A 22,344-nucleotide genomic window follows, 5' to 3' on the forward strand; every position below is an offset into this window, starting at 1 on the left:
TTTTTGTCCAGGCTGCTGTTTATTTTGGTCTTTTAAAAAAATGTGATTGTAATTTTGAAGTCTGCAAGTTTTAAACGTAGGCAAGCAGTGCCTAGTAATGTGGGAAGGATATGGGACCTGGTGGTCAGAGAAAGGGCTTGGGAGAGCTGGTAGCCAGCGTTCCCGTCTCTTGCTCTACTGAAGCTGATTCTGACACCATGGAAAAACTCCTCAGTGTTTGAACCCTGGAAATTTCAGCAGTCCGGGCCCAGTCAATGGGATTTCTGTCATTTGCGTGTCTGTTGAGCAAGGATTTCTTTACCACTTCCCCAAAGGGACAGCGTGCTCCTGCTGGAGAGCTCTGCCTGAACACTGAGTCGTGCCTACGACTTCAGATACTCTTGGCCTTAAGGTCTCTCAAAAAGCAGGTTGCTGGGTGACTGTAATTAAATAAAGTGGATTAGTTCACTGTAAATGGTCAAAAGAGGGATTAAAGTGCAGAAGAGCTTTGTGGAAACTTCTGGGAGTCGCTTGGTGTGTGAGGGATTAAGCTGCTTTGTGCAGAGATGGGTAGTTTCCCATTCCAGATAATTTAAATGTGTCTTTCCCTCCCTCTCTTCTTTTTTTCTCATTGTCATTATTTTTTTTTTTTGTGCTATTACTTCCATGCTGTTGGAAGTGTGGCAATGTTGGAAGTTTGAAATTTCATTCTTTAAATCTAAACCATCATAAAGTGCCTTATGAGGATAAGAAATAACGCCCTGGAAACTGGGCGTTTTCTTCTCCTTCTTGAATATTTGTAAAAAATGGATTTGAGGGGGGAAAAGCAGGATTAGGGCTTTGAAAAATGCCTTCAGGTTGGGCTCCTCTCTCTTCTACCACATGTTCCTCTGAAGGAAATTTGTCACCAAAGCGCACTGCTGATTTATAAACCCCGATGATGACTTCAATGAATTCAGCTGAAATTCAACAGAAAGCCCTTTTCCAACGCTGTGTCTGCCGGCAAGATGGGCTCATGCAATACATCACGTCGTCTTTGACAGGTACTTTGGCCCAAAGTTGCAATCCAGAATAGTGGATTATTATAATCCTTGTGAAGGTATCGTAATGAAAGCAACCTGCTCGGAAAGCACGTGGCACTTGTGATGCCGTTAATGCTGCCGGCGGATATTAAGACCCCGGCTCCCATTTAGGGGTCCCCGCGTAGAGATTTCGGAGGGGGAGCTTAGCGCACAGCTTTCAAGATGTCTAGATCTGAAAAACCCCTCCTGGCCTGATGAAAGCGATACGGCTGCATTATGGTGATTGCACACAGGGTGAGATTGCAGGCTTCCGGGCTAGCAGAGTATTCTGTTACAATAAATTTCTCTATCAGCGGTCGGGTGATCACTTTTGAGCAGCCACAGGCTTACCACGGCTCCTCTTTCGCTTTGTGCTCTACTGGTAGTGAGTAATTGCAATGTAAAGGCACAGCATGCAAAATTAAAACATTATTCTATGGGATATGCATTTAATTTGCGTAAAAGCTTTATGCAGGATCATGCTTTCTGAATTTATAAGCAGGGTTTATGAAATAATACGTAACAGGACCCGAAGATGCATATTGGGACCTAATGCATGGCAGGGCCGAGCTTTTCCGCCGGTGGCTTTTTAGCAGGGATGTGAGGGCCGGGCACGTTTGGAGGGGGAGAAAGAGGCTTCAAACAACCAAAACAACGGCGTGCCACAAGGGATGCTGCTGCGGCACGTCCGTTTGGATGAGCTGGAGGCGCTGGGGGTTGGAATGGCTGCGTATATTGTCTCTTATGAAACAAGCAGCAGAGAGCCAGCTGTAACACCCTCCCGTCTGCCAGCTGTGGCCGAGCCCTTGTTTGAGATGGAAATGTCAACGTTATTGAGGTCGAAGGCTCCCCTGCGGGATTGTTTTTATGGTTGGACCAACCAGGATGGATATTCCTAGCGAGCTGGTGGCGTCACGCTGCACCGGTGGTGCTGCTGACCAGGCCAGTGGCTTGGAAAATAAAACTGAACGGAATAAAATAGGTGGGGTGCTGCCCAGTGCCTGGATACGTCTGATTTACCCTCATCTCTGTTGGCATGGAAGAAAACTGTACCGATAGGGGTGGGATCCTGGCTCCGCGAGGGCAATGGGTAGAGTTTGCTTTGAGTTTAACGGGGCCAGGGTTGTGGCTGTGTGGGCTGAGCTCACGTAGGTTTTTGGTTGTGTTGTCCTGGGATCCTCTCGAGCAGTTGAACGGGAGGTGAGCTGCGGGGAGAGGGAAGGGAGGTAAAGAAAATAAGAGGCTATATAACAGTTCTTTCACGTCTTCGCTTCTGGCTCTTGTCGTGCACAAAAATGAACGGGATTATGGCTGAGAGGGAAGCGTTGGCTTTGAGAAGTTCTCTGCAGTTTCCCCATTAGCCTTTAGAGGGCAGTTCATGTCCAGTAAATAACAGATTTAGGGACTTGAGTGATTTCTCTGAGTTTTGAAAGCTCAGTCAGCGAATATGGAGTATTTTTTAATGTGAAATTTTAATAAATTCTCCAATAACTGCTCGTGCTTTAAAAAACAAATGTTTTGTCAACCTAAAGAAGCAAGGTGAGATCAAGTTTTGATTTATATACAACTGTTTGCAGCCTTTCTAGTTTAAATGCTAAAAATTGTGATGGGAGCAAATGTTATTTATTGAGCTTGGGACAAAAAGTCTTGGGAATGCATTATGGTAGAGGAGAATTATCTCATATCTGGGCTAGAAAGTTTTTTAAGTTAAAAACAAACACACACAAAATGTTGTTTGAGTTTGGGGAGTGGGGTTTACGGACAGTAATGCTGTGTGATGAATATGTAACTCCCCAAATCTCGTCTCCAAATCCCCAAGCCTCGTGCCCAGCAGTCTTATCCCTGGCGAACAACTCCTTGGTAAGAAGTAGTTTATCAACAGGAAATTTCAGCGCAAATTTAGCAGTGTCAAAAGAATCTGGGTGAAACGAAGGCAGCCAAATGAAATATAAGCTCTTCTGTAAAGTGATCTTCAGTGAAACTTCTCATATGGGATTAAATACCCCGTATAGTCAACATGCTTGGAGAAGCAGCAGCTATTTAATTCCGATTAATTAAAACCAGAAATAACACAATAATGTTCTTCTTTCTTCTACTACTACCCTAAAGCTCATGGATCACGGAGAAGATGATTATTCTTGAAAAAGCCATTTAGCTCTTAACAAGAAAAGGGCTGAGCCACAAAGACTAGCTTTTGACATCTGTTTTGCGGGTTTCTCATCAAAAAAACCATAGGGGTTATTCCTAAACAGAATGAAGTATTCTTTGTTGCAAGAAGGACTTTGCTTTGTGCGTGTTTAATCTTCTGGAGGTGGAGGTACTGGTGCTGTCTGTGTCCCCCAAGAGATATGAACAAGCTCATAGGGCATTTCTCTCCATTTTTGGGTTCATTCTTTAACTCCTGTGGTTCTTACCCGGTCTTTCGGTACATTGGTACGTAGCTCTGAAATTAGCCTTGTATGCTGAAGCTGATGGCACTTTGAGTGAGCCCCTTCAGCTTCCTACTGCAAAAACATTTCTCTGTCATAAAGAACTAAACAAAACCAACAGTCAACAACCAAGAAAATACCCCAAACCAGCACAGGAAGGCTCTCAAGATACCCGTTAATCCAACAGGTTCTTCCCAGGCGTGGTTGGCATTACAGAGCCCATCCGTAGCATGCGTTCATCAGACGTGTCCTTGAGCCTGTGGTGGTGGAGACCTCTCTGTTAGGCCGTCCCTTGGTGTTTTTCTGTCCTTATCCTTCCTGGTACACTTAAACTTAACGTCCTGGTGTGATGCACTGCATGGGCAGGGCACAGAGCTCAGCACCCGTACGGCCCCATGAACGTGCCTTTGGCTGCATCGCAGAGCAGATGAGTCCTCGGTGCTGGTGGCATTACCTGGAGCCACTGCTGAGAGCAAGGTGTCTCTTTCAGAGTGGCATTGGAAGAGAAGATCCGTGCCTTGGCTTGAGCTGGTGGAAGGCTGATCCCTGCTTTGATGCCCTTGAGGTTCAGCCCCTGCTATCCCAGCTTGTCCTGAGTACGGCCGAGGATTGTTTCTGTCTGCGGATCTGCTCTGCAGATCTTCCCAGATCTCATTTAAGAGACTTACAAGCTCTCTTGCTTCAAAGCCCAGAGATGTTTTGTCCAGGACTCAGGGCTCGGGGCTTTGTCCCTTTATTCCGATGGGTCTTTGTGTGTTCCGGGGTAATCGGGACCATCTAAGATAGGTGCTTTGAACACCACCGGCTTCTCAGAACCTTGAAAAAACCCAAACCAGGCCGATAAATGGAAACAAAAGCAGAATCTTGAAAGGAAACTTATCTCCACAACGCCTAGCAAGGCCCAGAGAGAGGGTGTGTGAAACAGCAGTGTGGCAACTCCCACAGAGAACAGAAGAAAGGAGTTTAATCAGAGACCAAGATATGGGGGTTAGCACTCCTCCAGCTGTACAACTTCTCGAGGGTCAGCGTGGTCAAGATAAGTGCAGAGCAGAGATCCAGGACCCGATGAGCCCTTGTTCTCCCTCCCTTCCCATTGCTAACCCATAAGATGACGATGTCGGGCAGTGTTTCTCAGTATACCGGCAGCTTCAAATGGCCAGGAAAAATGAGAGTAGAAACACCGAGACGCTTCAGAATCGGCTTGCGCAGCCCTTTTGGTTTGTCCCAGTGTCACCCTCCAGGACCTGGAGGGTGAGAGCCATCTGCTTTCACTTCTGGCCAGGGGATTTTGTATGAAGGCGATCGGAACCATTGGAAAAGGGATTTTCAATTGCTGGGACGAGTTGAGTGGGGCCCTGGATCCGCAGCAAGCTGTCGGGGCTGGGCACCCGTTAACCAAAGCCGAGCTGCGGAGCTGCCACGGGCTTCAATGTGCTTGAAATGCCTTGTACAACAGCGGTCCTCCTCCTGCTTTTAGGCTGCTTATCCAATTTTCAGCTTCTCCCCTCGGTGTAAACGTGATAAACACACTTTTTAATCGCATAACCGAGCTACTTTTGATGCCTGCGTGCCGCTATCTTGTTCTGGAGGCTAGATCACACAGAAGCCTAAATCAACACTTTGCTCCATAAAGGACTTCCAAAAAAATGGCTTTCTGTCTTTTATTGTGCAGCTGACCTGGAGGACTCGCCTGCTTGAGTCCTTTTATCAAGGCTAATGTGATAAACTTCTTCTTACAGCTCCTGGGAGAGGAGAGCGCTCAAGTCTCCACCTCTCCTTTCCCCGAGTGCCGTACTGCAGGAGCTTCCCCAAAGCACTCTAGGGGCTCAACAGTCTTCATATAAAATGCTGAATTAACCAAGCTACTCTCTACAATGAACTCTCAGGATATAAATAATGCTGACCTTGCCTCACGGATAAGGAAAAGGAGCCGGAGTGTGGGGACGAGGATAAATCCCTGGGTCAAAGCAAAAGCAAAGGGAGAATTGCTCGCCCACGCTTGCACGCTCGATGCTGAAAATTTGTATTTGTGCAAACCTTGCACAAATATTGTCAGGAGGTGGTTAGCACGGGGAGGGCTGAGGGCTGAGAATTATTTTTAGGGAAGGAGGAGAGGTGGAAGGTTGAAGCAAAGGCTGTGCAGGGTGGTGGGGGAGTGCAAGCTCCTTGAATGCTGCATTTTCAGAGTTATTTTTCTAATGGCCAAGCAGTGAGTTAAAAAAAAAAATAAAAATGTTTTTGGGCCTCATTTCCTGTGCTGATGGTGAACTTTGTCAGACAAACCTCTGACAAATTGTTTTCTCTGATAACCAGTTAACACCAAGAAAGCAGATAGGCAAAAACTCTTATCATCTTGACAAGCGACTGGGTTTTAGTTAAAACTGAAAACAGAAGCTGTGTCAGCGTGTTGAGTTTACACCTTGCAATAATAATACATGCTTTTATCTGATCTGAGGGGGATTTTATAACTTTCAAATGGATCTTTGGCCGGGAGCCAGCCGTACTGTCATTTTTTATTAACTTTCTTTTTTTCTTCCCCCGTAGCCAGTCTGCTTTTTGTAATATTGTTGAAGGAATATGTAGCCCATTCCTGGGGATATTGTGAAACGATATTTTAAAGTTCCGTGTCTCAGCCCATTAGAGGGGTCTATAAAACAATCACAGCAGCGAATGTGCAGTAACTAATCAAAACCACCAAAGCTAACCACAGCGGTGCTTCAATCCCTTTTAAATAACAAAACCTCTTCTGCCGTGCCTTATCTACTGTCTCATCAGGAAGGGGCTAATTAGATTCTTCTCAAAAGTAAATATTGTCAGTTCATCGCTGGGTGGAGGTGACGGGAGGTAAGACGCGCTCGCTGTCAACATTGGCAAACCGAGGCAGAAAACAAGATAAAGTTGTAAAAACCCTATAAAAAGCTGCTTGAGTTTTAAAGGAGCTCGCTCCCGTGTAGGTGGTATCAAACCCTTCCCTTGCGGGGAAGGCAGAGCCTGGGGGGAACATGGGGTGGGATTTGGGGCTGTGGGTAAGGCAGCTCCTGGAGTTCGGGGCCACCACGTCTCACATCTCCTGTAGCACGGCCGGGCCGTGGGCTTGGTCCCTTGTGGTGGCTTTCTTGTACTGCGATGCCTTCTGGGTGTGAATTCCCTCTCCGAAGCTCGCAGCACCATTTTTGGGATGCACTGGCAAATATTGAGGGCTGGTATTTAGGGCTTTTGTATGGCAGGCTTGAAGGTAAGCCCCCCACAGCCACGTAACAAAAGGTTGGGCACGTGGTGGAGTGGGCGTGCAGGCGGTGTAAAAGTTAATGGCTTGGGGGAACATAGCGAATAATAATAAAAAAGAAGTGCTTTCCCCCCTGCTCTTTTGATCCTCTGTTAAAAAAGGGATGGCAGTAGGAAGATCAACGTTTCCAGTTGAGTTTGGCCAACAAAACCTACCAGCTTCTCCTCTGAGGGATCCCACGCCAAGGGGCAGCCCCAGGTCCTCGTCCTGGCCCCTGAAGGCTGCGGGGGGAAGGCTGTAGCCAGAGCCAGGACCGTGCTGCTCTTTGGGGACTGGGATTTCGGCACGTGGGCATGCAATTCTCGCTGGGCTTGGGGCAGGTTTCAGCTCCGTGTTATTGCCGAACCCAACGTTGGCTACGAACAGGCGTTGGGTTTCTTCGCTTTCCTTTTTATTGTCACATTAAGCGGAGAGCCGAGAGATTGATAGTCTCGTATAATGGAGGTAATTTTACAGAATAATACAAAAATGCACTTGCTTTCATGTAAACCACACCAAAAGGTAAGGGGATTTTTTTTTGTTTTATTTTTGTCCCTCGAGGGCTTTTCTCCTCCCCCATAGCCCCGGGTTCCTCCGTTTTCAGAGGGCACGCTGGAGTGTCGCCTCTGCTTTGATGTGGTTTCTAAAGTGTGCCTCTTCATTGGGCTCCCTACAGATGCCTTTATGTGAAACAGAACATTAAAATCCAAATGTGCCTGCTCCGCAGGTCGTTTTTCATCCTTTATGGGCGACGTCAAATATATTGCAGGGTTGTTCTGCTGCACCCCCGGCCCAGGAGGGAGAGGGCTCGGGAGGTGCGGGGAACGAGACGGGGGTGGGAGCGGGGGGTTCCTTGGCGGTTAAGCCCAAATTTCTCCCGAGTTGCTTCCTCTGGGCCTCTCCCCAGCTCTCTCTTTCTCTCCAGGTGAAACCGAAACCTCGGTGACTTCACCCAAGCCCGCCGAAGTTAAAGCAAATTTGATATTTCTCACTTCTAGGTCACTTCAGTCCATATTGTTTCCTGCCAGGAGTGGGGGAAGGGAGGAAATGCCCTGCTGTTAATGGAAAAGCAATTACTGCTTTTTTTTTTTTTCCTGGCACGTCCATCGTGTCCCTCCAGCATCACACCTAGGTTATGGCTCTGCCTCGAGCGCCGCCGCTCGCCGGTAGCCTGCGGGCTGCTTGCTGAACAGAACGGGCTGCTGGGGGCTCTTTGGGTGAAGCCAGCTCAGCCTTCAAGAAGAAAATTGCTGGGAAACCTTTTCTTATTTATATATATTTTTTCCAAATTCCTAGAAGTAAGTTGCCTTTGATAGGCTGGAAGGCTTTGAAGGCATCGGGAGTGTCTCTCCGGCTGCTTTTTGTGCACCTCTAGGAGGTGTGGGTCACGCACTTTTACTTTCCCATTAGGTCCCAGGACTTTAAATCAGGTCAAAATGCTTCTCTTGATCAATTTTTGTTCACGAACCAAATTAAAACTCTGCAAAATGCAAAGTGTGGTGTTTGAATGTGGATGCTGAACTCTAGGTCTAGAGCAAAAGCTCTTCCTAGGACAGGTTTTCTTGACTTTGGGGTTTTGATTTGGATTTTTTGCTGGTCAATAGATGCTACCCTGAACTTTACTTGTGTGCATCGCAGGAGGAATGCAGTCATACCTCTTGCTTAAAAAGGGTTCAGAAAGAGACTGGGGAGCAAGCTGATGTGCCTTTTGGGGACATCTGCCGGGCCTTCAATTAGACAAATTCTGCATCCAGCCTAAAACGCTGCAAGTTGCATGCTCAGGGCTGAGACAGCGAGTTCAGAGCTAACGGCAGCATCCTTCTGAGTGTTAGCCCGGATTTGTCTTCTCCCACGGCCACTTCTCCTTCTGTGATCTTGCTACGCCCTGTTTAATGATCCGTGTGAAGTTCAATGTTTTATGTAAAACTTTGCGTTTTCCCATTCTTTCATTTCTTCTCTTGCTGAAGGAAAAAAGATTACATAAATTTAGGAGATTTTAATGAGTACAGCGGGCTGGCTTTTGGTGCAGTTTGCAGTGGATTCAGTGTTATAACTTCATTACGCTTCAGTTGAGTAACTTATGTCATAACTGGGTGTATCTGAGAGGAGAATCGGGCCTCGGATCTCTTTGTTGTGTGGGCTTCAGAAGGACCAAGCGCTTACTCCCCTTTTTGAAGTCCTAATTCTCTTTATATGGTGTCGCAACGTCTTTCTATAGAGTTGTGCCTCTGAAGTTAGAGATTTCTAATGCAAAAAACACCCCTTTTCCCCAACTGCTTCAAGTATTGACGTTGCTAGCAAAATTAGGATTGAGCAGTGTTAACGCAGGCCTTTTCCTGTGGCTTTCTTGCAGAAATCCCTATTGTTGAGGCTCATCCCTTAAGAGATCTCTTTAATATGCCTGCTTGGTAGTCCCGTTGCTTCTCTCCTAAGTGTTTGTAGTAAATTCAGCGCTACTACAGCTTTGCAACCACTAGAGGTCAAGATTGCGCTATTGCACGCCGAGGGCTGTAACGCATCGCTCCCTCGCTCCTTATCCTGCCGTAGCCGTGGCCAGTGTCAGATTAAAAGCTGTAATTTTATTATCAATCGCCGTGTTTGGCAATTAAGCCGAAGCCCATCGGACGTGCAGGCGCGCGGAATGGGAAGGAGACTTTGCCTTACGGAGCGGTGGAGCCCAGTGGGTTTTGCAAGGCTGGAGATATCTGCGCCGGGCTTGTTTTTAATATTCTTCAGATCTAGGAGCTGCACGAGTTATCTGGCTCTGGGGTGTTTCTTCCAAGGGAGGGATTCAAAAGAGAGCTGAGCTGAGAGCGGCTGTCAAAATAAAACTCACTCATAAATTCTTTTTGTGGGCTATTAATACTTTTAAGTGTTTACACGGAAATCATTTTGAAGGTTTGTGCTCTAGATAGAGACTTTTGCTTTATGCTCTTCAGGTAGTAAAAGTAATTAGTGCTTTTTTTGGGTTCCTTGCTTCTGATCTCTGCTCCTTCATGGTTGTTTGCATTGCCCAAATTGCATTCTGAGCTGGTAGAACTTGGTGCGCGTACGTGCCCTCGCTATTGCCATCCCTTTGTATCCTTGAAAACGTAGCCCACTTGAATTAGATTTTCTACCCCCTTTCTTCTTTCATCACACTGTTGCAAAACCAGCACATCATCTAAGGGCCTAGTGTTTTGTCCAAGGTGGTTTCGCTGACACCAGTATCTGCAGTACAGCTTCTGGAATTTCGTCTCCCTTCTGAAGTCAGGCAGGGCACGGGCCCTCTTTGTTTCTTGTTGTATGGGAGCAATGAAATGCTTGGATGCAGGTTTGGTTAGAATTGTAAGGGTATCGGTAAAAATACAGTTCATAGTAATAACTGAAAATAATGTATTTGCTCATTCTTTTTCAAAAAAGAAACTCGTGCTATCCAAAGGAACTTTTTCAGGGGGAAATCTGGATGGTTTCCATACATCTTTCTTCGCATATATATAAAATTATAGAAAAACATGGGAGAGTTTCTATAAATCGCGTGTATGTATCTGTATAGATTTCAGTTTTTTTTAGTTCCTAGCTAGAGCAGAGCACAAGCTCCCATGTGCAGAACCACTGCGTTTGCTGGCCAGGCCTTTTCCCCGTGTCTGGGACACGATTTGGCACTTGGAGCCTGAGCCGCGGCTCGGCGCCGTTCCCCCTTCCTGCACTCGGGTTTGAAGCTCTCGTTCAACCCTCGGACAATTGGGGCTAAGCAATTTGTCCCGTCAAATCTTGTGCTCGGTAACAATGAGTGGGTTTTTGCAGCGGATCTCATGCACCAACCTCTGCTGCAAACAAAGCTCGCAGCGGGCCGAGGGAGCCGCACCGCGTCCTCGCGTTGTGCGCGGTGAATCGCGGGCGCTGCTCCCAGCGAGGGCATTTTTTGCTCGAATACCTTTTACAGATCGTTCTGTAAATCAGCAGCGTACAATTAAGATCTCCTGGGGTACCACAAAAATGCTTTCAGGAACCTCTGGGGTCCAGATGTGGAATGTTTTGTGCTGACACGGGTTGAAAAGAGGAACAAATCCAACGGTTAAGTACGTCCTTTAATTTAGCCTGTGACAGTCACCACATGGCCTATGGGCTAATATTTCTGCATCTGTGCTGTAAATAGATCAATATGGCAGTATGATGGGTTTGGCATTTTGATTTGTGAAGAGTCAGAATATTGTTTGTATTGTTGCATAATCCCTGGAATGGTTTTGAAATTAATCTTCTGTTTCTCTGGAATATCTGGGTTAGGAAAAACACAACGCTTCGAAGTTCCATTAAGTGTGTGTTTTATTTTGTCTCATTTGTCGTATTTCATGACTGATTGCATCTTTTGGCTGAAAAATAAATAGGGGGATGCTATCATAAAACTTGAAATCTGCTTTTTTTCTAGGCACAGCAGCAAAGAAACCTGGACAATATTGTATCACAGCATCCCAGGATAAGCGGGGGAAAAAAGTCCAAGAAAGAAGTCTGCGCAAGCTCAGATTTGGAGGTAAAGACCACTAGCCCCATGTCTGAGCAGGATTCGGGTATCCTGGATGTTGAAGATGAGGATGAGGATGAAGAGGTAACTGTATACCATCAAACCCAGGAGAGGGACAGCTCGGGGGTGATCAGTAGGGTCTCAGCTCTTGCACCTAGCTCAGCATTTTGTGTCCCCAGGCAGCGCAGAGATGCGGAGGAGGCTGCAGAGCACGGGTGCCTTTCAGTATTGGGTCATTTCTCTGAATTCTGTGATTCTATTTGTTTTCCACTGCTGTCCTTACCCTTGTTAGCAGACTCAGCAGAGATGCCACACGTGACAGGAGAGCAGAATGGCCCCTGAGTTCTGTCCTGCAGCTCCCCCACTGCCTTTCTGTGGCCTTTTCTTACTTGGGGATGAATTTTGATTTCTATCCTGAAGCCTTCGTTTACAAGAAGATGAATTCCTGCGTAGGGCACGAGATGTTTGGTCTCATCTGTGAGCGTGTGTCTTGTGGCAGAGGTGCACTTGAGAAGATTTGTGTTGGGATGGGATTTTTTTAGATGCAATTACAATTCCTTGCTGTGTTTCTGTCGCTGTTTCCTTGGGCTGGCATTTCATTTATGCAGCAATTTCTGATGCCTCTGCAGTCGCTGCAGGATGCCTGTACCTTTCACGGTTACATGTGAAGCATCTCTTTGACCAGTTTGGTTCTTTTTTTCTCCTGAGCTGGAGGGTAATGGATGTTGTGGAACATCTTGGATTCGTGCTGCTTGAAAAAAGGAGTCTGTCCCTCTGTTTCAGGAGAGGCAGTGCAAAGATAATAGCAGGGAATGTGGGCCACGAGGTGCTGAGCTTTTTGCTGCCTTCTCCCAACGTCAGGAGAACGACGTTCTCAGCCACAACCCGTAACTGTGTCAGTCCGTGTGCGTTGCTCTGAGCCAAGAGGATGAACAAGCTTCAAATGTTTGCAGTAGCGTGGATTGCCCGAGTGGTTCTGTGCTCGTGGCCTGCCTTGTTCCCAGAGGTTTGATTCTGTTCCTTCCTCTTCATCTCTGCGGCACTTCCACGGCAGACACGGAGGTGGCCACTTGCTCACAGGGACCCGATGGTGGAGCACTACTCAGCCCCCGTGCCCCGCTCTGAAACCCCCGGGCTGTGGGATTTCCCCTGCCTCAGAAGGGAAATAAAGCCAAAGAAAAACGAGGGGAAAAGGCATGGTTTTGGCAAAGAAGCACTGATTTGGTTGTCCTGGACCTCGGTGGTGACGGTTCTGTCCCGCGCTAAAAATCTCCCACTCGCCGTGGGTGCTCGGAAGCAGGATCTGTGTGAAAGGTGGTACTTGGCACGTGCCAGGCTTCAGCCCCACTAGCCCAGAGAGGCAAGATATTAAGGAGGGAAGGTCTTCGAGTCATAATTTGTATGGCACGGTTGGGAGAAGCCTCCTGACTAACGGAGTGGAGCTACCTCGTGTCCATGCCGAGGACATCTCATCTCGCAGCGCGGGGCAAACCAGGCTGCCAGCGAGCAAACGGGCTGCCTGTGGGTAGGATGGGGCAACCAGGGGGCTACCAGCAGGGGCTACTGGGGGGCTACCAGCCCGGAGAGCCCCGGTGGCAGCAGGGCTGGAGCTGCTGTCCGTGGTGATGAAACGGGACGGGCGGCAGCAGCGCCGTGAGCCCGCTCGGCTCCGGCAGGGCTGCGGTGCCTGCAGAGCCACCAGCACGGACACCCGGCTCCTCCCCAGGTTCTTAACCCCCTGGGGTCGTCTCCTCCTGGCAAAGAAAGTAGTTTGTTTGTTTGTTTGTTGATTGATTATTTTTTTATTTGAGTACAAACGGATCTCTGGAAGCGGAGCCCTAAATCTCGCGTGGTGTGCCTGGGGGTGGCACCCGGCTGCTCGCCCCCTTCCCTGAACCCACAGGCAGGGTGAGGGGCAAAAAAAAAGCTGATCTGAAGGGCAAAAAGCAGAGAGCTCGTGGCTCAACTATAAAGACAGTTTAATAAGCAAAAGGAAGAAAAAAACCCTACAAATGAGGCAAAGGTGATCGCTGACCACGTCCCACCAACAGATGGGTGCGCAGGCAGTCTCCAAGCAATGGCCACTTTTTTGGGGGTAAAAAAAAAAAACACACACACCTCCTCCCTTCCCCCGTTTCGTTTGAGCATGATGTTCTGGGGTAGGGAACATCTCTCTGGGCAGTTAAGTAAAACGAAGTAGAAGAAGTAAAATTAACTCCATCCCAGCCCAAAAGAATACAGGGGTAAAATCCTAACGCCAGGTGTAAAATCCTAACGCCAGGTTCTTTGATAGGGTTTCTCCGTGGCGGCAACCCAATGTCAGTATTGCTGATACTTACACCCAGCTTTCCATCTTCTAGCATGACCCCTTCTCCCGCTTATCTCTGTGTAGTGACAGAGGCAGAGTTAGAGTACAGTTAAGGCAAAGTTGGAGGCTGCAAAGTTAATCCCAGTTGCCTGAAATTGTTCGTGGTAGGTGTCCTGAACCGCGTCCTGTTCCCTGCCCAGCCGTGCTCTGAGCCCGGAGGGACACAACAGCTGCAAGTGGGCACGTGTTGTTTGCTGTGCTTTGCCCCTCACCCTTTTTCTTCTCAAGAAAATGTGGAATAATAGTGATAGGAAAACCCAGAGAAAGCAAAGACAGCGCCTTGGAGAATGAGGTCAGCAGCCAAGTAAAGACACGAGCCCGAAGCATCCGAAGAGCACACTGGTGGCTTTTGCTCCTGACCTGACACAGCCAAAAATCCCAGCTGCAGGTTTGGGTTTGGAAGACGGTTGGTGATGGCTGGGGAGGGAAGGATGAAGGGTGCATGCACCTACTGCTATCCAGGGCTGAAAACGGGATGAACCTCGAAGTGTTTCTGATTAAGGTTTTGGCAGGAGAGCTCCCGATCCTGGTCCCTAGGCCAGCCAACTCTGGAAAAAGTGGGTTTAATACAATATTTTTTTTCCCTTTAGGAAATATCAGAGGCCCTTCAGCAGGCTGTGATAAGGAGTTCTCCACCTGGGGTGGATGAGCTCTTGTAGGGATCTCACAGCTCCTCACGCATCCGGCGCCATCCCTCCCTTCGTGCAGCAGAATTCAGAGGAAAAGGTTCAAAAGGGACAAAAAGCAAAAGAGTTCTGCTTATACGGTTAAAAGCATCGTTATGCAGATCCTTCTCTCTCTCGGGGTAGCTCAGGGGAGCTCTGCCAGCGACGTTCAGGAGGAGCAATCGGAGGCGTGGTGCTCGGCTCTGTGCCAGGTCTGCAGTTTGGAGGCGTCGCAGCCCAGACGTGGCCCACGCGAGCGCAGGCACCCCGCGGGGTGGGAGCTGCCACCGTGATCAGAGCAAGAGCGTGGGCAGAGCTGGAGAGTGAGCGGGGAGAAGACTCAAACTGAGTTTTTATGAAAGTCAGGAGGCAGAAGGAGGATCAGCGTCTCACACTGAGCAGCTCCACGGGCTGTTCTGTCTGTGCCAGCTGCTCCCTTTGTAGTAAAAAGCATCCAGAGAACTACAAAGCTCGTCCAGATTCTTCTCATTTCCAGTGCCTTTCCCTTTGTGATCCTGGTGAGTGCATCAGGACAAACTCGCCTGCATTCTCATGTCTTCTGGTCCCCCAAAAGGCTGGCCAGGTGTCCGTGAAGTGGTCGGGTAGAAGTGGACTCCCTGGTGCTCCTCTGGGGGAGAGGGGAGGCTTTAAGGACGGACATCGAGCTGCAGAATAACAGCCCCTGGCCTCCTATTGAAGAGCAAATCAACAAACTCCAGACGGTTTTCTGTTCAGAGAGGGAGTTTGGCACTGAGGACATCAGCAGGTGTGAGGTGTAGCCAAAACTCGTCATGCTCCTGGCTTTCTTCCAGGTGGCCCTGGCTGCAGGAATCGGTTGTAATTCTCGCGGTGAACGTCCTCGATCTCTTCCCAAGTTTTGGGAGCTAGAACAGGGACCCCGGAGAGTTCCCTTGCCGTTCCCTGATAAATGGCTGTGTTAGGTGCCATCAGCCACCAGCTTCTGTTTGCTTCCACGAGTCATTGCACAAAAAAACACGTCTTGGACACGGAGACAAACCTTTCTATTTCCAGACAGAGCTGTCTGCCTGCTGTCTATAACGTCAGCCCGGGTGAGATCAGTCTGCAGGGCGCTGTGGCTGCTTCCAATGTTACACAGTCTGAGCATCCTCTGGACCATGCAAAGATGTTCAGTTTTTCCCTAAGGTTAGGACGTGGCAAGCACTGGGTCAGAGGACACCGAGGCCACGCAGCGTGTAGCAGAGCTAAACCACAGCTGGTTCTGGGCAGCAAGGGATCAAAAAGCTTCCAAGCTGCCAGTAGCCACAGACGAGGTGAGGTTTGTTGAAGGTGCACAGAAGCAACGTTTCCTTCTGCAGTTAAGGTTTGCTGTTTAAGGTGAGCAGACACTTTCTGCACTGAAAAAAACTGTGGGTATCGTGTGCAGGGACCCAACCTGCTAAATATCCTTGGCTGGGCTTGCAGCTTTGTGGCTGCACCCCTGAACCCTTGTGCTTGAATCAGTGGTTCATCACCGAATGATCCATCAGACAGTTCATAAACACTTCTCTTGGGTTCCTTCTACACGTATTCAGGTCTGGATTCTCTTTTCCTTACTGAAAGAAGAGCAAATCTGTGTGTTGGTGTCATGTCTTTACAGCAAAAAGTAACAAGGATCAGAGATTCCCACCCTTGTACCACACCTTCGTGTAAAGCCAGACCAGAGCATCCCTCACCTCAGACTCGCGTTGATGTCGGCTGCCGATGAGCACTGAAAACGTGGCTTGAATGGGTTAAACTTGCTACAGTCAGCGTTTAACCCAAATGAAAGAGTTCTTGCAGAAAGAGAGGGTTTGGCTGTTTACAGAGACTGACAGGTCTGCCTGAGCTCCCAGCACCGGGAACGTGCTGGATGCAGAGTTTGGGAGTGAGGTTTGTGGAGCTGATGTTTGCGGAACGGGAAAATTCTGGACAAGATGAATAAATCCTTTGTTCTGCAAATTAAAAGGGAAAAGAAAAAAAAAAAAAAAAGATGAGGCAGAAGCGGAGATGTCAGGGGAGCAATCAGTTCTGTTGTTGAGGGGGCTTCTAGTTCCCATCGCTGAGTTTCCAAAATCAAAGGTTTGTTTATTTATTTATTTATTTTTTTTGAATGCCGGTAACGCAGCGTTGGCTAGGAAAACGAAATCACTGCTGAAGGGGACGTGCTCAGTCTGGACGATGAGATATGTCCATGTCCCATGTTCTGTACATTTTAGGGCCGCTTTTCCTTAAGAATTGCACTGTAGGTTTGTGCTCTGCAAAATCTTAGCACAGGCTTTGCTCTCGGGTGCGTGTCCAGGCTTTGCGCATCCGCCTCTGATGGCTCTCTGACTGGATGAGGAATTATTGATGTCTCAGATATTAACTCTGCGGAAGAGTCCAGCGTATTTTATTTTTTTCGTGAGCGTGTGTGTGGGCTTAAAAGTTTTTGCAGAAGATCAGAGGCTGTGCAAATGTTGCAGTCTGCTTTGAAAGAATTTCTCTGGGGGAGTAGGCTCCGTTTTTGGCAATACCCTGATTTCACAAATCTTTATCAAAAATATTTCTCCTGTGGACCTTGTTCAACTAGTGCCCCGAATCCAAGAGGAGCGAAAACGTTTGATCCTGAATTCAAATTTGCAGGAAAATATCTGCTTTGATGGTGTTGTGAAGGGATGACAGATCGCTCCTCCCTCACAAGAGCCCAGGGTGGACTCGGGGCCAGCTTCCCCACGCTGCTGGTGGTCACCAGAAGATGGCTGGGTGAGCGTGTACCGGTGCTTCTCTGCCTGCTTTGGCCATCTCTAGTGTTGCCATCAAGGATTTGTGAGCCAGAGGTGTTTCACAGACTGGGGACCAATTCATTTAATGCTGTAGGAGTGCCCCAAGGCGCAGCCTGCATCCCGAGGAGTCCCCACGCTAGCAAAGCCCAGGTCTGGGAGCTATTTAGGGAGCGTTGGAAGGCCTGGGAGGCTGTAAATGGAAAAGAAACGAGCAGGAAGACGTGATAAAATCGGTATAGACACAATAAAAGTGCTGCCTAGCGTTTGCAGTTGTCAAATAGAGTTTTCTTTAAAAAAGGCAAAAGCAGGAGCTGGCGGTGAGACGGGCGCTCGGTGCTCTGCTGGGCCCAGGTTCAGCTGCAGCCCTGCTGGGGCTGTTCAAGAGGCAGGTTCTGCTTGGGAAGGGTTATTTGGGCAATGCCAGCCTTGTCCCCTGCTCGGGAACCTTCCCAGTTCCCAGGAAGCCAACTTCCCAGCTGTAAGAGCCGCTCAGGAGGCACACTGAAGGGCTTCGTGCCCGGGAGGCAAGGGAAGCCCAGCAAGACGTGAGCCAAACCCCAATAAAGCTGGTGGCTGCCTTGTCCCCAGTGAGCCAGCACACTGCTCCCCTTTCCTGTCCTCCTGTGTCACCACCGCTCGGGAACTGTGCAGTTTTGGGGTCTGGGAGTGATGCTGGTGGTGTCCCCGTGCCCCTTCACCATCAGTTAGCCTCATTTCAGCTCTTAGCAGGAACCTACGCAGCGTTTCTTTGCACAGAGGGGATTCCTTGACAGCGCCACTCTGACATTGTACAGGAGGCTTTTTAACAAAATCCCCGGCTTTCCCTTTCCAGCCCATAACTCCTGCGCTCCCCTGCTTGGAGCCATTGCTTTAGATGAGGACCGCTCGCCCCGGGCGCTTCGGGCAGCGTTGCTTGCGGCTTGCACGTCCTCATCCAGCTCGAAACTTCTCTGCTTCATCCTACCTCCTTCGTAGCAGAACTGCCTCTTAAGCGTAATTAAAAATAAACATGTTTCCCAGGCCTGTCCATTGGTCCCTTTCATCTTTCTCCCCTTTTTTCCACCGCATGTCAACAGAACACTCCTCTCCTCTCTGGATTTTGGGGGAGAAGGAGGTTTGCTTTAGCTTTATGCCGTGGCCAACAAGCTTAATGTTCTGTTGGCTTGAACAGCTCCAAAGGACACGAGCTTCTTGTATGCAAATTTTCCCTCTGATCTTCCTCTCCCCCTCCCTCCCTCCATCCCACCCTTCAAAAATTCACTTCCTTGTCCCTCTGCAAGACTCGCTGTTGCTGTTGAAAGGCGGTGGAGTCTGTGTGGCTTATTCTTTTTTTTTTTTTTTAAGAAAAGAAAATAAAAAGAAAAAAGAATTTGTGTTTTTAAAGAAATCAAACTAGAAATGTAGAAAATATATAAATATATGTTTGTCATGTTGCATAGGTACCAGAATAGCTTGTGCCAGGATGCTTGACTTGTATTTAAGCCTGTGGTCCAAGTGAAATCTCTGCTGAGCTGACTAACGGTGCAATGCGATTTCCTAGGGAAGTGGAATCAGAGCAAGAGTGAAGTGAATATTTTCTACTGTCAGAAACGTTAAAAAATACACAGATTTGTAGACAGACAGCAATAATGACTAGTTGTTACATCCCTGAAATCTTGGTGTCTCTGTCAGCCATGCACACCTTTGGGGTGCGCGTATCTCCCCGTGATACATCGCACTTGCTCTTTGCTTTAAGGTTTCATGCTGACCTCCTGCTGTCTTTCAGGTGCCTGGGGCCCAGGATCTGGTGGACTTCTCGCCTGTGTACCGATGCCTGCACATCTACTCCGTCCTGGTAAGTGAATCCGTGCTGCGTGTGAGCCTGGGGCTGACATTTGGGATTAAATAAGAGGTTGGAGAGCTGCTCCTCGTGTCGCTGCTGCCTGGAAGGAAGTGGTTGTGAACCGTGTGTGAATGTGCACCGAGCTAGGAAGTGTCTTACCTGGCGTGGAAAGGAGGCCAGTGCCTGCAGAGCTGGATTGATTCGGGTAAAAACCACACAGTTACTTCATACAGGCCACAGAAATATGAAGGGATGTTTGCTGCAGCTATTGCAGGCCTCGGGTTTCTGACAGGCCAAATGCATATTTCTTGGTCACACAGTTTTCCTGGAAGAGTTCTCCTTTGACCACAGAAACTTCGTTGTTTGGTGCAAATGGAGGAGTTGGGGAGAGAAAATGATTTTAAATATGTTGCTTTGTCACCCTTGAAACACTGTTGGAGGGGGCCAGATGTGCTCCTCTCCTACCCAATCTGCAGTTTCACTGTGTCACTTCCAGTTTCCCTGATATTTAGGTTCTTTCTCTGTTGCGTGCACAGGAAAATATGGTTAAACTGAAGGTTTTGTGTTTGGTTGCTGGCCGTGCAGTGCCATGCTAGAAAGTGCTCGCTCTGAGCATTGCCACGGTCTCGAGAGCTTGTCAGGAGAGCTTCCAGCACTGCGGACACAAATTCTCCCAGGAATTACAAATACATTTTCACATTTCTGTTTATTTGCTCAAAACAAGGGCAGACCAGATGGCCTTTTGTAGCTTACAATTCAACTTTTAATTTCTAAGATGCCCTCAGCTTACGAGTCTTGCAGTCTACCAACTGAGGGAACCTGTGCTCTCCGTGTCTTCTCCCCAACGTGGGCAATGACGTCTGCTGCAGAGAGCAAGCTTTCAGAGAGCTCCGCTCCTGCGGTTGAGCAATCTGAAGCCCAGGCAGTACATGAAAGGAGTACTCTGTTAGCAGCTTTCCTCCCTTTCCACAGCGGAGCCAGGCTTGAGAGAGAATTGTTTTTTAAGGCACTTCTAAAGCCGGGCTCTCCAGCAATACATACGAATGAATTTGCAAAAGGAAAAGAATTGTCATAAAAAACATTTCTGTAAAATCTTTTTGTGCCCTCATCTGTTAATAATTATGTCATTTGGCTACGTTGCCGTGATCTTTTGGTGGAATGAAAAAGTTAACCTCCCCAAAATGTGTTACTCTGTTTATCTTGGACAAAACCTCCTGCTCAGAAACGGCGCTGGAAGCCCGGTTCAGGGAGTGTGCTAATTGAAGATTACAACTGGGCTGAAATGCTTTGTGGATTTCAAAGTGTCACTTTATTTGGAGAAACTTCAGTGAAGAATATGTCTAACGAAAACAGGCTCAGAAATCCTATTTGTGTAGCTTACGTGCAGTTTTTTTACTGCAGGGTTATATGGCTGCCTATTTATGCATAGAGCTCTTATGGGAAGGATGAGGAGTTCTCGCTGATGGGTACAGCAGTTGTTTTGTGCGGTGGAAATTGTCTTTTTTCTGCAGTTTTTTGGGCTCGGGGCTTGGAGGAGCACTGGGTTTTGTTGTTCTGTTGCTTTGCTTTTCTGCCTTGGATAGCAGTTCGCTGTGTAGTCCTCCCAGGTATTTTAGGGACGAGCTGCTTCCAGAAACCAGGCTTCATGGCCAGTGCTTTGCAGGAGAGGGTTTCATGCCGGGGGGTCCCCATCCCCTGTCCTGTGCTGAGATCACTCAATCCTTCTGCTCCTACTCTCTCTCCTTTTTCAGTCAAAAGCCCCACTAATGAGGAAAAAAATAAAAAAAAAACAGAGCTCTGAAGGTGTATTGGGAAGACAGGAGCAAGAGGCGAAGGCAACTAACCCTAGAAAAGGCTCCTGAAAAGAGCTCTGCCCTCTTTCTGACCCGTGATTGAATCCCGCGCTGGCTTTCTAGGCCCAACCGGAGTTGAACAATGTCAAAGATCCAGCAAATGTCGAGGGAAACGGCCACATCAGTGTCAGGCGGAAGGATCATAATGTAATAGTTACCAAAAAATCCTAATATTTGTCATTTACAATAGCGTTATCTAAATGCTTGGCCTGCAGTTAAAAAGGCCCACGTTGAATAAACATTGAGATATTTATTATTTTTAGTGAAATCGACCTTCCAGTCACCTCGGTTTTATGGCTGTGCTGCTTATAAATTCCCAAAGGATTATTTGAAAAATCCTACTCATATCTGCCAGCCTTATCAGCAGGGCAGAAGTTCACATATTGTAACACGAGGTCAGCCTTCGGTCATGGTCTTACAGACGGGGCCAGGCACCTGTAAATCCTTCCTTCAGCAACCAAGGCGAAGTACAATATCAAACAGGCAAGGAGACTTTTCCAGGAAGCGCTGAACTTTCTCAGGAAGGGCAGAGGAGGGGGAAAGAAAGTGAACAAGGGTCAGGCGGTGGTTAATTGAGAGCCGGGCCTTGGCGCGGCCGCGGCAGCGGGAGGACAGGCCCCGATGGGATGCTTTATGGGACTATTCATCGGCGATTCCTTTTCGTGTGGGAAATGGCCCGGCTGGCGGTGTCTTGAGGAACAAATGGGCGTAGGTGAGGCTTGGAATCTTTGCAGGGATGGAACAAAACGTCGCAAACATCCCAAGTGTGGCTGCATGCGCGCCGGCCTTGCAGTTGTAGGTCGGGATAAGCAAACAAGGCCACCGTGGGGAATAGCTACGAGTTTCCCTTGTGACTTTGGTGTAAGCCAGTTGGGTTTATGTCCCCTAACGACAGGTCCTTACCCTGATGGTAGTTTCTACATGGGACAAACATGCTCTGAATTGCATGAAAAAAGGCTTTTTGGGTGACCAATGTGGTTTCAAGTTGGCATAAATCTGTAGACATTGGCGTTTCAGTGGGCATCCTGGTGAAAATACAGTAGAAAAACATATCCTACCCCTTTCCCAGGGGGGTAAAAAGCTGGATCCAAGGCTACAGGGATTGTCCAGAAGCCAGGAGCATCGTGTGAAGGAGTAAGAGGGGGAGGCAGCTCCCCGGTGCCTGTCCTGGGCTCCTTGGTCATTTGGCCAAAGTTGGGGTCTGGTTTTAGGGTGTCCTAAACGCCGAAACCCGCCTAGTTTCTGTTCAACAGCAATGTGTTATTTAAGGGCATGCATCTCGAGTGTGGTTAGGCTGCTGGGCTGTTGGTATCAGGTACACCTTTTCTTTGAGTTAATGGAGAAGTTTGTTGAGAATGGTAATATTATTATATAAAGAAGAAACAAGAATATTTCAGTGGAGCGATTTTCCCATTGACATTTTTATCTTTTATGTTGTCTTTGACCAAAGTCTATGTAATGCTCAAGTTGCTTTGATCGATCTCCAAAATAAATTAGCAAAGGTGAGGTTTGGGCCAGCTGGTTTATCTGCCGGAGCATCTGAACAGCTGTTGGGAGCCTTGTATTTCAAGGCCAAGACATGGAATTGCTTTGCTTTACACAACATAAAATGAAAAGCAGTTTTTGTTTCATGTTTCCC

At 48.0% G+C, this 22,344-nt stretch overlaps 1 protein-coding gene across 4 annotated transcripts in view; it reads left to right on the forward strand.

Annotated features, from left to right (window-relative positions):
• Nucleotides 1-22,344, forward strand: part of EXOC6B (exocyst complex component 6B) — a 271,111-nt gene that overhangs the window by 110,567 nt on the left and 138,200 nt on the right. For 2 of the 4 annotated variants that reach the window (XM_082759193.1, XM_082759195.1), the window contains exons 7-8: nt 11,143-11,319; nt 18,796-18,864. In XM_082759193.1, coding sequence (XP_082615319.1) covers nt 11,143-11,319; nt 18,796-18,864 — 246 coding nt within the window. The remainder of the gene's footprint in view (nt 1-11,142; nt 11,320-18,795; nt 18,865-22,344) is intronic. The other 2 variants (XM_082759194.1, XM_082759196.1) reach the window with 2 other exon arrangements.

The sequence above is a fragment of the Aythya marila genome (genome assembly GCF_965140915.1).
Source record: "Aythya marila genome assembly, chromosome: 4".
Taxonomy (NCBI): domain Eukaryota; kingdom Metazoa; phylum Chordata; class Aves; order Anseriformes; family Anatidae; genus Aythya; species Aythya marila.